Source organism: Catharus ustulatus, chromosome 1 (assembly GCF_009819885.2).
Source record: "Catharus ustulatus isolate bCatUst1 chromosome 1, bCatUst1.pri.v2, whole genome shotgun sequence".
Classification (NCBI taxonomy): domain Eukaryota; kingdom Metazoa; phylum Chordata; class Aves; order Passeriformes; family Turdidae; genus Catharus; species Catharus ustulatus.
The window spans coordinates 30,444,566-30,458,561 of NC_046221.1; the positions used below are offsets into that span (position 1 = coordinate 30,444,566).

At 35.8% G+C, this 13,996-nt stretch overlaps 1 protein-coding gene across 4 annotated transcripts in view; it reads right to left on the minus strand.

Annotated features, from left to right (window-relative positions):
• CRPPA (CDP-L-ribitol pyrophosphorylase A) overlaps window positions 1-13,996 on the minus strand; it is a 166,705-nt gene that overhangs the window by 97,258 nt on the left and 55,451 nt on the right. For all 4 annotated transcript variants that reach the window (XM_033059009.2, XM_033059001.2, XM_033058993.1 and 1 more), the window contains exons 6-8: window positions 7,851-7,948; window positions 3,845-3,934; window positions 3,013-3,105 (exon numbers count right to left, since the gene is read on the minus strand). In XM_033059009.2, coding sequence (XP_032914900.1) covers window positions 3,013-3,105; window positions 3,845-3,934; window positions 7,851-7,948 — 281 coding nt within the window. The remainder of the gene's footprint in view (window positions 1-3,012; window positions 3,106-3,844; window positions 3,935-7,850; window positions 7,949-13,996) is intronic.

Here is a 13,996-nt window from a genome sequence, read left to right on the forward strand (position 1 = left end):
GCACAAGGTTAATGAATAGACTTTAAATCTGTGGCAACTGATAGGTGGGAATATAGACAGAAGTCATTTTGTCCAGCGCAAGCTCATCCTTTTATTGGATCAATGCTCACTGGGCTGTTAAAGGGCTAATCTGGCACAATAATAACCACCTGTCATATTTACAACTAAAAAAGATGACTATGGAAGGAAAAAAAGAAACTTAGTTTTTTCTTAATTACCAGATTATTATGAAAAAGTTGCTTTTGTCATGAAATCAAAGAATAGACAAGAACTTTCCAATTACCCAAATCCAATGACATTACACTGTTCCTAGTCATGAATTTAGAATGGAAGCAGTTAGCTGCTCTCCCCATTTATTCTTTCAAGAGTTTCACTTTTGAGAGCAGAAGAACATAATATTTCCCTTACAGCTGGTACCTAAGACCTATGCATTTAAATGTCATCATATTGCTTGAAATTCTCATTCATGTTTGTCCGAGAAATATTAATATGTCCAATTACATTGAAAGAAAGTGTATTATAGGATTTTTCATGAACAATTCATTCAGGTAATAAGTTTAAAAAGTATGTAGGAAAAAAATAAACTTGAGAAAATCCCACTCATGAGCCTTAGTGAAGAGGTCTCCCAACACTGAATTTAATTAAAGACTGCTGAAGGAAGTTTCTGTCCCCCATACCATCTGTAATGAGTTTTAGAGATCAGAAGTTTAAAGGACTTCATTACTTCCCAGTGAATAATATGAGATAATGATTTGTTAAGCAAATTCTTGCCACTTAAAACATACCTTCCAGATCTCCTTTTCTTCCCTTCTTGTATTTCTAAGAGTGTGGTACTTCCACCAAATACCGAAGTGCAATTAGGCAACATACTTTTAACAAATGTATATCTACCAGTGTTTTAAATATTAGCAACTGTTCCCACCTAGTTATGAGATTTTCTTGCTCTGTCTAGTCTTGGAAATTTCAAGTAGTTGTTAGAAACAACTGGATCTGGAGTATAGTAAAGGGATTAAATGTATTATTTTCTCCTAAAGCTATTTTAAAAGGAGTCCACCTAAATAATTTGTGCATGCTTCAGGCTGCTCAAGCAAGTAAACTTTCATTAAAAATGGCTCTGGGCCCTACAATGACTTCAAGACTTTTGCCCTATCTCAGGGACAAAACTCATGTTTCATGGGGAGATTGTGTAAGAATTATTTGCACTCCTATTTCTTAGGACATTCTAAGACCAGAATGCTTATAGCTACAACAACTAAACCAAAGTTTTCACATTCCTAGCATGACACAAAAAAAAGTATTTAATTGAAAGTCCAGACTGGAAAGTGCTATCAATTGGGTACAAAATAAGCGTGCTTTTGACACCTTAGCAGTAGCTAGTTGATAAGAAATTCCAACTTTATCTTCACACCCAAAATTCAACATAGATAAAAATGTTTTTTTATATTCTTGGTAAAGGACTAGTTAAAACATTTTCAGTCCAGAAAAGAGCATTTTGCACATCCAGTGGCTTTGTAAATGACCAACAGAATTGGAGCCATGTAATTGCTCTGATTATGAAAGGCAGAAGCAATTCAACTTTGAAAATTAATTAAAATAAAGTTTTACTCTGAAGTTCACCAGAAACAGTGTCAAAAGAAAAAGATGATCTAGAAAAAAAGTGCTAAATATTGATGTTCACAGAGTCACAGCCAGTCACTCCAAGAGAATAGCTTACAATAGGTGAGGATATAATAGGTATGATAGGTTAGGCTCTACAGAAGGATCTGGACAGGCTGGATACGTGGGTTGAGGCCAATTGAATAGGATTTGTTAGGGCCAGGTCCTGAACTTGGGTCACAACAACCATACCCAGTACCACAGTCTGGGGCAGAGTGGCTGGAAAGGTGCCCAGTATAAAAGGACCTGGGGGTGCTGGTTGACAGTGGCTGAGCATGAGCATGAAGGCCAATGGTATTGCGGCTTGTATTAAAAACACTGCAGCCATCAGGACCATACACACACAGAAAAAAACAAAGCCACTTAATTCTGTTTCAACTGAACTTTCAAGCTCAGCACATGCTTTGCAGAAGAGATAGAGCACAACAGCAAGGCAGGAGTTACTAGTTTAGTACAACCAGCCAGTCACAATTAGCCTTCCACAGAAATATATACAGTAATTTCACGACTATAAGGCGCACCCTTTTGACTAAAATTTTCCCTGGAACCTGGACGTGCGCCTTATAGTCCGGTGCACCTTATCTGATGGACAAAGTTCAAAAAATTTGCCTACCCGGAAGTGAGAGCTGCGAACCACGGAGGGAGTCGGCAGGGCCATGGCTGCTAGGTGGAGGCGGGGCGGAGCAGCAGCGGGCATCCCCTGGCCCCGTGGAGGCAGAGTCGTCCCTCCAGAGGCACCCCCAGTCCTGTGGAGGCAGAGCTGCCCCTGCAGAGGCACGCCCTGGCCCCGTGGAGGCAGCACGGCCCCTCTACAGGCACCCCCTGGCCCCATGGAGGCGGTACGGAGGGGCGGTGGCCACAGCCTGGCCCTGGTGAGGCAGCACAGAGGGGCGGCGGGCATGCCCCGGCCCCGCTGGATACAGGCGGGCCCGGTGGTTAGCGGCACCGCCCCTGCTGGGTGGAGGCAGGCCCAGGGGCCAATGGCTGCTGGGTTGAGGCGGGGCCTCGACCAGTAACCGCATGGGGGAGCTGGGGGCGGAGCCTCACTGCAAAAAAAAAGTGCGCCTTATAGTCCAATGCGCCTTATGGTCGTGAAATTACTGTAACTAATAAACTGTCATTTGCTAGTATCAGTTTGTTTCCTGACAGGATGCAGTATATTTGTTGAAGTGAAAATGAGTTTCTTTAGAGACCAATTCACAGTTTGAATTCACAATTTTATTCTGAGTTATCAGCAGTTTAAATCTAGTCTAACATTTAAAACATTTATATTAAATATTACTTATATTTATATAAAATATTAATTTAAAATAATTAATGAGCTGTTTTCCACAGTAAGTTACAGGAGTTACCTACCGAAATAAGGACAACTGGATATAAGAGAGGAATATTTGATCTTTCCAACATATCCACTAGCTCCTGGGTTTCTTGAAGGGCACAGCTTTTATCCTAAATTAAAATAAATGTTTAGAATCACTGAAAACAACAATTATTTCATAAAAATGGAATTTGAAGATCTATTATTTACCAAAAAAAGAAGATACATCACTTTTGTGGTTCTGTGGGGGGGGAGGGTGTTGATTAGCTGATTGTTTTTAATATACTTTTATGGTATTGTCTAATAAAGTTACAGATGTTTGAGAAAGAATGAGTTAAATAATATTAATAATCCTTTATATACATATATATTTAAAAAACCCAAGCAAGATTAAGGGTCTTGATTGGTCTCAGATATGGTTCATCTAAAACCAACCTGTTCCCATACACGGACCCAAATACAGATCACATGGCATGCACAAGTCCAGAAAGGGAAACCCTAATTTAGACCACAGTAGCAATGAATGCACAGTTAGATGACTTCACGTATGACAGGTCTCTCCTTAAAATAATTCACTTCAATACAACAGTTATGAAGGAAATTTCAAACTACTTCAGATTTTATCTCTCTTGTTCAAGAATTCATGGCTAGTTAACAACACAGTGACAGAAGTGTGAAACCAGAGGAGAATGAACAGACCAGTATCTCAAAGGTCTAGTTTAGTGCACATCAGAAACACCAAACATCACAATGGACTCAGTACATGAGGACAAAAATAACAAACAACTTCTTACTCAAATATTGAATTATCATTTACCATTAGTAGTAAGTTTAAGTGTAAAATAAAAAGCGCTCATCCTCTCTACTTACGTTTACACAAACAAAATTGTAGCACTGTCCTGAAACGACGTTTTGCAGACAGCTATTATTTTTGCTTAGAGATACTGAAATAGCTTCAACCTGATTAGACAAAGAAAGAAAAAAGTCAAAAATTCTAATTCAGCCTTAACTACCTGCTAAAGCTACCACCACTGTGGCACAGGTTGTTCATTCCAATGATTTAAAATTGGCAGTTATAATTTCCACTACAAGAACTGAAAATTGCTCAAAATTATGGGGCACTCAACAGTGAAACATGGAGCCCAACATATGTTGAAGTATACTGTTCAGGGTAGTCACTCCAGAAATAGCCCTGTAAGCATCACACATGAATGCTGCTGCCTGGGTTAGGATGTTCAACTGTTTTGAGAGATGAAAACACTGTCCATAAAACCAGCTAGTGATTTTAGACCTCTGATTCTGAGAAAACTTCTACAATACTCAGATTAATTACTCAGATACATTTTGTCTTCTTGAAGTTAAAAATAAGTACACATGAAAGACCAGGTGCACTGGTATTCCAGAATTCTGCCCAGAACGAGAGTACAAGACTCATCCAGAGTTTCTCATTGAAATAATTTCCTCAATGAATATTTTAAAATACTTTCTTAGGCACAATGATACTTATTTTGCAACCTTTAACACAAGCAAAGTAACTATATTATCCCAGTCAAAATAAAAAGTAGATTCTATTACATTATCAGCTTTGGGATTGCCTTAAGTAAAACAGTAAACCAGGTAGCAGATGGTGAATCTATTCCCTAAGAGAAGATAACACTTTGAAGCAAATAAAAAAATCTTGAAACTCGGGAGGAAAAAAATGTTTGTGTTACTTCCATCAAATCAACAAATCCCACTGTTTCACAGCAACCCTGAGCTTTATTTCTTCCCAAAACACATATTAAGTATCATAGCAAGCAACAGAAGTAATACACTGCTGTGCTCCCTTAAAATGCCACTTAGTCTACAATCGAACAAAAGTACGAAATACAACATTTAAAAAGGTTTTGTAGTGTTATGTAGAGCTGCATTTGTTATTTTTTGCAATAATCAGGAGCTAATTTGTTTGCAAGGGAAGGTGGTTTGTAACAAAGAAGTAGGTAGTTATGCTTTAAAGATTTTAGAAATATTTTGGGTGCAAAATTTGATAGCATAGCCACAAATAGCTGACATTTAATATTTTAAGATTTTAAAAAAAGTCACAGAGGTATGAATTACTTAAGAATACTTGGAAAATGCAATATTCCAGGGCTCACCTGACTTGTATCTCTGGAGATGCAAAATCAGAAATCCCTGGTACCTTTACAACCTTTCACATACTTCAGTGAACATGAGCCTACTGCAAGCCAGTGTTTTTTCAGAAGGTATTTGGAACATGATCCAAGACAGGCCTACTTTTATTTTTCCTTTGAGGTATTACAATATGTGATGCTCAAGCATCACTGAACATTTAAAAATTCCTTTAGTGTATCAGAATTTTGATTTACCTTCAACAATTTTATTGTGTAACACAATAGGATTTTTTGATGACCATATTATCCAGTAAAAAAGGAAATCTAAATTTTCTGTTAGAAAAGTAAGCAAAACTGCCTAAGTCGAAGCTTCAATAAATCATCAATTAACTAAAATCAATTCTATTTGTCCTTTAATATCCTATGCAATAGTACTTTTTAAAATTAAAAATTAATATTAATCAATGTTATCAACTACATTAGAGAGCAAAAATTACCTAAAAATACTACCTTGGTAAAAAGTGATTCTCACATAATGTTTCAGTGTTTAAATAAAAAGGAGTATATGGATTTGCTTATTACTTCTGGTCCTTGTAACTGATATTTTTTAAAGTTTTTTTAGTTATCAGATGCCCTGTACTGAATTTTCAAGTTTATTCAACATCCACTTCCATAAAATCAAAAACTAGCTCCAGGACATTTGGAACCTGCAAATTTATTTAAATTATACCAGAATTTAAAATCACAATTAACATCAATGCAGTAGATGGACAACAAATCATTAAGAAATTGGTGAATTTCTACTAGTGAAATGCTAGTTCTTCTTCTATTTGAAAACAACCAAATATTTTTGTATCCTACTTGTGGATAATTATCCAGTCACAAAAGTGACACATAACTTTATCTAGTTGATTTCATTTCACATACTCATGTACACTAGAGTACAAGATTTCCAGTCACAGAAGAAAACACCTTCAGCTCCCATTTAGGTTTTTTGGCTTCAAAAGAAAGGGTTAAACAAAAAATTCAAGGAAAAACTCCAGTTATGTCTTTCATAGTATGTCTTTAACAAAACATCCATTCATTAGTCATACTGTTTAATGTAACACTGATAAAAGTAGTCAAAGTACTTCATAAGCAACAGTTGTAGCCTTTCAAAATTTTAGAAATATTTTCATTTCCTTTATCATATTAGCTCAATTTTTGGCCTTTTTGCCCTTTGTTATTGATATCATCATGTTATTAGAGCCTCTCTCAGAAATCCTTCCAAGAAAATTTATTATTAATTTTTATTTAAGGGCATATGTAGAAGTTAACAAATATCCCACAAATGAATATGGCTGCCACTGAGAACTGGAATGTCAAAAGTATCTAAAATGTTAAAATACTGCTCCCAGATAATATGCACTCTACTGAATGATTACCAATTAGTCTACCACTTAGATCAATCACCTTCCAATCATCCCTTTGAAGAGGCCCAGCTTTTAGCATGGTAAATCTACATTGCTTGAAACAATTATTTTGCACAAAATCAACTCTCTCTCACACAAGGTACCATGCTTCATTTGAGAACAAATAGGCTTGCACATAAATTCTTTCTAAGGTTAGAAATTCTGTATATTGGTAAGCTTAAGAATTACCTCAGAGATTTTATCGTTTAAAAGTATATGGATAAGTGATAACCTCCTACTAATAGCAGAACATTTTACACAGAGATAAAAAAGAGAAATAGCAATGCATCTGGTGTCAGTGAAAGGGAAACATACTTCTGCCCCATCATAGCAGAGCTATTCAGACAAGAAAAGATCTTATTCAACTCGCGGTTTTTTTTACTTTTAGATGTAGACTTTTAATAGATATAAAGCATGATTCCATGCTAAATACAATTCTTTCAGAACAAAAACTGTAAGTGCAATGTCAAATGACATTTCCAGATATAAAAAAGCAATACAGATTGGTAGAGAAACATATCCTTCTAATTAACACACCATGCATAAGATTGATAGACATTAATAAAACCATTGCAGAAGTAACATTATGCAAATCAGAATACCTGTATTTTTGAACAGTTATTCCCTGTCTGTTTCTCTGGGGAACAGGAACATGTGATATCATCACATAAGATATAATTAAGAATCACCCCAATGCCAGTCTAAATTTAAGCAATTACCAAATTCAATCACCTTTGGGAAAATGGAAATATGATAGCTCTATTAGAAAGAACAATGAAAAAAGAAAAGATAGTTAAATGCCAGTAGAACACTCCATCAATATCCTAAGGCAAAGGCTCTTATGAGCATTCACTGAGGGAAATGTACCCCTATTGCTCTACAAAATGCTGATTAATTTGATTTTGCATTCACAGCTCTTCAGGAAAACAATGTACTCTTTAATTGGTTCAAACTCCAAGTCAGACTTCAAAGTAAAAAAAGCATTTCCTCTGTAGCATATTTGTAACAATTTGGGCTTACCGAATTCATATAATCTAAAGAAAATTGCCTCTCTGTTGCCTGGCTTCAATTTCTCCTCTAATCTAATATAGACATTTTAAGTGGATCTGTAACATCCCCCTCTAAAGCACAACAGGGCTGAAGATGCTTTCTTCTTGGTAACTTCCACACCTGGTGTTAATCCCTTGTAATAAATACTACAGCAACACAGGAAGTCTCAGTTTCTGTTTTCACATTATTTAGACTTCTTAGGAGCAGTGGCAACCAGAAACATTAAATTAATCAGACAGTTGAGAGAGATAGAGTTGTACTTACTTTTATTTGGCTTTTCAGAGATTCAAGAAGGAGAAAACCTACTTGTGCAAGAGTTTCCTTCACATTGGTGATGACACAAACTTGTTGTGATAGGTTGTCTGTGATCAATGAAAAAATCTTAGTATTTCATGCAAAAATAAATTAATCCAAATTACCAATCTGCTAAACATTACCTTCAATCCACATATTGTTGTTTCTTGACAGAACATTTTCAACAGCTGTAAATTTAAAGGCTACAAGGTACAGATAATGGAACTATGTACTTTATATAATATACATCTCAAAATTCAAATTACATTTTATATGATTTTGTACAACATGAAATCATTATATAAGACCTGTCTCTAAAGCCCATTTAAATCTCTAAAAAGATATATGTTCAAGTCCACATTGACACTAAATGACGATCAAAAAAACTTTTTGAAAATTTTATCCCTCTTATCACTTCAACAGATAACTAAATACAGTGTCAGTAATATTGAGTAAATAAAGGGGAAAAAAGAAAAAAAAAACAAAAACAAAACAAAAACTGGAGATAACATAAATCCTATTCTCAACAATATATATTAAAAAATTGCCAAAGAGCTTTATTTATGATACTGTGTAAGGAGACAGCAGATGTAACTATTCAACTCAATAGCAAAGAAGTTGCAAAGTTGTGCCAAAGGTCTGGGCCTGGGCAACTTCCTAGATGTTTTACTGGTGGGGCAAAATTCAATATTTTGTTGCTATCCAGAACAACAGTTTCAAGTTACTGCTTGATCTGTTCCACAAAGTCAGTATTTCAGAAAACTAGTATGTAATTTCTTTTGTTATTGACTTCAGGTTTTAGATTCAGTGAACATTTTCCTTTCTTTAAGCCAACAAATCAAAATTCAAGTCTGAAACTCTCAAGTCTAATTCAGGACTTTATCCTTTAGATGCTGAATTAACACACAGAACAAAACACACGATTTCCAATGTTTTGGAGGTAGCCATTCCATAAGCAACTAGAAATTTCACACACATAAAGTCTCATTATTTTTAAAGCAGACTTCAATGAAATTCCAGAGACAGAAATATACCAAACACCACCACAAAATAAATTAGGAGTGAAAGACAAGAAAAATTATAAAAACATGGGCTAACTGGTCTTCAAACAAGTCTGGATATAAACAATACATGTGTTGCATGTGGAAAATTATTTCTATAATTACATACCACACAATATATTCAATCAGATGCATAACTTCAATAGTGCAGAAATATCTCACTTTCTATTGTTAACCCACAGACTTCTTTATAAAAACAAACATAAATACCTGAAAATTAATTTTAAAGCTGCTGTAGAGTTAACATTATTAGAAAGTGACTTGTGATTTTTAAGCAATTTTCTGTGAGCAGGAAAAGTGAATTAACCACCGAGAATTCCAAAATATAATTAGAATGATTTTTTGAATAATGGCTATTTATTATGTCCAATATTTATAACATGGCAACAAAAATAGTGGTGGCAATGACTTTGTATTAAGTTTGCAAGAATGGGGAGGGAGGAAGAAAGGGAGAGAACAATAAACATCTGCTCATAAACCATCACAACCAGATGGAAATGAGAATTAAAAAAATGCATGGCCACTTCTCACAGAACTGAAAATCAGAGGATACCACAACTGTGGGAGAAATTATCTTCCCATAGACTCACTGAGTAAATAAGTATACTGAACATGCATCACAGTTGGCTTCTACTTAATAGAGAATAACTTTACAGTCAGAAAAATGGAAAACCATATTGAATTAATTTCTTATCAGCAGAAAGAAACTAATGGGTAGATTGAAATCAGAGCAAGAGCCACTTGAATTTAGTACTGTACACAAAGTGCAGATACAAGATAGATATACATAATAAACCAGACTAGCATATCAGATTTCAAGAACTCAGACTCTATTGAACTAAGTAATTTAATGAAGAAGGTCAGATTGGAGCTATTACAAAAATTCACATGTGGAAGAAGGCTGTGGAATCCAAAAAGGCACCATAACTTAGGCTCAAACAGTTCTTTTTAAAAAGAAGTCTGTAATCAACAGCGTCAGAAGTATTCTCACAAAAGACTGCTCAAAAGCTGCAGCTATAAAAACCCATCTCACTACTCTCTCCAGCCCTCTTAGATCTCTAATTTCCTGTAATATAAATGAGAAAGGAGAAGCAAATACCAAAAAGCAACTAAAATTTGCAGTCTGAGTTTAATAAAGAAGAGAGAAAAACCAATGAAGTGTGGAAAACTGTATTTTTTATCCATAAGAAACATAATGTTGTAAGGGGAAAGTAGTTTAATAACGTAGGAGACATTAAAGTAATGATGATACACACATTGAAAATATGCTCCATTCTGTTAAATGATCAAGGAAAAGAGTAAAGGAAGTCTGGGAAATCATCATTTATAAAATCTTCATAAGCAACAATGCTGTTCTAGTTGAGGTTCAAAACTCAACTTCCATTTAAATCCAAACTATTTAAAGCGGTCAAAAAAGATCCATGTAAATTTAGACTGCACCTTTGCTGCATTGTGGGAAGGAAGATTGAGTGAAGCCTTCTTTCCCAAAACTGCTAAGGTGATGGAGCTCTGTCACCCAGCATAGTCATGCTGAGCATATGCTCCCAGTGAGCACAGTGGAGTGCTGTCTCATAACTCCAGGGATTCCCTGAGTTTTGCTGCTTGCTAGTAAAACTGACTCTGTGCAGAATTTCATTCCTGGTTTTCAGAATTCTGTTTGGGTGAACAAAATAGTCATTCTGGAAAGCCACGACACAGCCATGTCATAAAGAATTTTAATACTCAGCTAAAAACATTTTGTTTTCCATTGGACTGATGGAAATTGAGGCTGGAAGGGACCCCAGCAGATGTCTTGCTCAAACTCTTTCTCAAAGCAGGATCACCCATGAAGTCAGGCCTGGCAACTCAGCCCCTTACTGCTCTGGTATACAATCTCTCCAGGTAACCTGTTCACTGCTTAGCTGTCTGTCAAGGGTGAAACAAGTTACTCCTTTTATTGAGTTGGAACTTCCCTTGGTTGGGTTTTTGTGTTTCCCCCTGTCCTCCCACAATGAACCACAGTTCACTGCCATAATTTTGCCATAATTTTTTGCCATAATTTCCTTTTTGCTTTTTTAAATTGTTTTCTCACTATCACATTACATATCAGACTTGCTACCTTACTTTGGCCTCCTCTTCCTCTACTTATTTAAACTCATTATTTCCCTGGAAATTTCCTCTGCCCAACACACATCACCCATTTACTCCCAGTTTCATTCCAGCTGTACCTGAAAATGGAGTAGTATTCCCTATTCACATGCATCACATTTGATCCCTTTCAACACTTTTAATATACACTCAGAGAATTTTTTTTCTATGAAATAAAAAATAGTTAAAACTTTACACTATCAAATTTAAACAGTAATTTCCCCATCAGGAGTTTTCTTCATTAAAGATAAATTTGATACAAGATTTCAGAATTTATTCCATTGAATCTATTTTTTTCCACATCAGAAAACATAATTTTCAATTTTTCCACACCCTCCTTTGATATCCTGAAAGCTTTAGATCACATTATTATTCAGCAACACCTGCCACAGCCTTTATCCTAGGATCGTATCCAATTATAAATTAAAATGCGTTCATGTTTATGAAACTACCATAGTTAGATGATGTATTAAGTGTACTGTAATGGAAGACTTAGAAGTTCACCTTGAAGAGCATGCCACAAACAAGCAGCAATTAAAATAATACTTTGCTTGAATAAAGATAATAAATATCATATCCTAGAGAATTAATACCATAAGAAAAAAAAAGCATCTGAATGGCAAATAGGTTTTAGCCTACAGACATAATTTTTTTCTCTTAATTGCACATATATGTGTGTACACACACTTGGTTTCGGAAACAAGTATACCACACCATTCTAAGTCTGCTATTACAATTCCAATTATTTTGGAAGCACATCCTAATCATCAAAATGCTTTTGAAGCTTGCAGTGAATTCCAAGCAGTGAATTAATTTATTGGAATTCCATTTGCACTTTCTACATAGCGATGGTTTGACTGGTCTAGAAATTCAGTATGGTTTCCTCTGGCATCTTTAGAAACATCTTTGTTATGAGATGCTACTACTGTAAACATAAGATAAATTAAATTAATACTGCCAAGCGTTCATTCACACTCAACAGAATGAGTTGAAATTGTAATTTGAATAACATAGGTAACCAAAAATATCTAACAATTTTTTTTTGCTGTTTACCCATTCCCCATGTTCTGTAGCTACAAAAACTAAAAATCAAACTTAACACTGACCCTACCAATATTAGTACAAGTACACAGGAAAGAAAACAACATTTTTTGGTAGAAGGCAAGAAAAGCGGGTTGTTTTCACCTAACAGTAGCTATTCCAAGGAGTATTCCCCACCTGCCAGTTTATTTCTTTAGCTCAGAGCAGAGAACAGCCATTGCTTCAAGAGCATGACCATGAAAATGTAGCCTATCTCACAAAAGATCTCTGTCCTTTGCTAAACAAGGCTTACCTCAATTTCTATTTTTATAAAAAGTCACATGGTTTCTTCACAGAACACAAGTCATAATATGTAGCTCCCAACAGTTATAAACAGTTTGAAGGCATTACAATATTTTTCTCAGCACTTGAAAAAAATCATCATTTTATCTACATCAACAGATACTTCTTTAGCCAAATGTGAGGGCAAATTATCCAACCTGCAAATGCATGTTCTTGTGAAAAAGTAATTTATACAGTAAGGCCCTTGAGAAAAGAAAAACAAGAAGGAGGAGGAGGAGGACAGAGAGTCAAACTGTAAGTTACAAACGTCTTCTGAGAAGCACCATTTAAAGTTTACATGTTGGAACTAGAGTTCAAAGTTATCTACCTTGAGGGCAGTAATCCTAATGGAATTTTTTTAGGATGTTTTGTATTAGCTTGATCTTAACTATATTTCTAGATGAGTCACCCCTATTGTAAGACAATGTTTTCTTACTTCAAGACTATTAAAAATAGGCGTGTGCCACCTTGTCTGCATACTCTGCAAGTTTGTACCTGCTTAGCTAAAGAAAAGCATTAAATTTGCTTTTTATAAAAGTTATAAAAGAGAATTGAGGAAGTTAGGAAACTAAAAAGAAATGTTTTAAGAAAAAAGTCTCAAAAGAAAAATAACTCATTAGTCTATTTACATCAGTGGAATGTTTCTTTGTGCTGTCTTGAATGATATGCATGCATATAAATACCTAAGGTAAAACAAACGCAGGTAGGGATGCATGTTTTTCTTACTTCCACCTGAGTCAAGTTTAGCAAGCTGAAATTTATTGAATTCCTAAAGAAAATCAAAAGTTTTCATCCTTAATAAATATCAACTGCAGAGGACATAAAATGTGAAATTGTAGTAACAAAATGAAATGTGTACACTCACAAGTTCTTCATCACTACTGAATTCATCCAGAGATAAAATGCGCATCCAGCACAGTAAATTGGGTAACAGCAGTGGGGAGCAGCGTGAGGCCAGAGCCCTTGGTACCCAGCACCCTCCTAGCCCATGCATTCAGCTTCTGGGACATCTCCAGAGGAACTTTACAGCATGAAAGGTGGCATTTAGAGAGCTGGAATTTGCAACTCAACATGTAGGACTTTCCCCTCAGTCTCTATACGTGACACAAAAAGTAATAAGCAGGAGCACCTCACTTAAAAGAGCACATAGTGATAGGGCAAGTGGGAATGGCTACAAACTGAGAGTAGATTAGATTCAGATTAGATATTAGGAAGAAATTCTTTACTGTGAGGGTGGTGAGGCACTGGAACAGGTTCCCAGAGAAGTTGAGGATGCCCCATTCCTGGAAGTGTTCAAGGCCAAGTTGGATGGGGCTCTGAGCAGCCCAGCCTACTGAAAGGTGCCCCTGCTGATGGCCATGGGCTTGGAACTAGAGGGTCTTTAAGGTCCTTTCCAACTCAGGTCATTCTATGATTCCACGAGTCTACAATATAGCACCATGTAGTGGGTTCTGAACTCTTAAGAAAAGCAGACACTGTGATACAGTCAATTATCCAGCTTGCAGGAAAGGCCTAACTGAGCATACCATTCTCTAAGGTGACCTGTCCTTGAAGGTTTCTCATAGG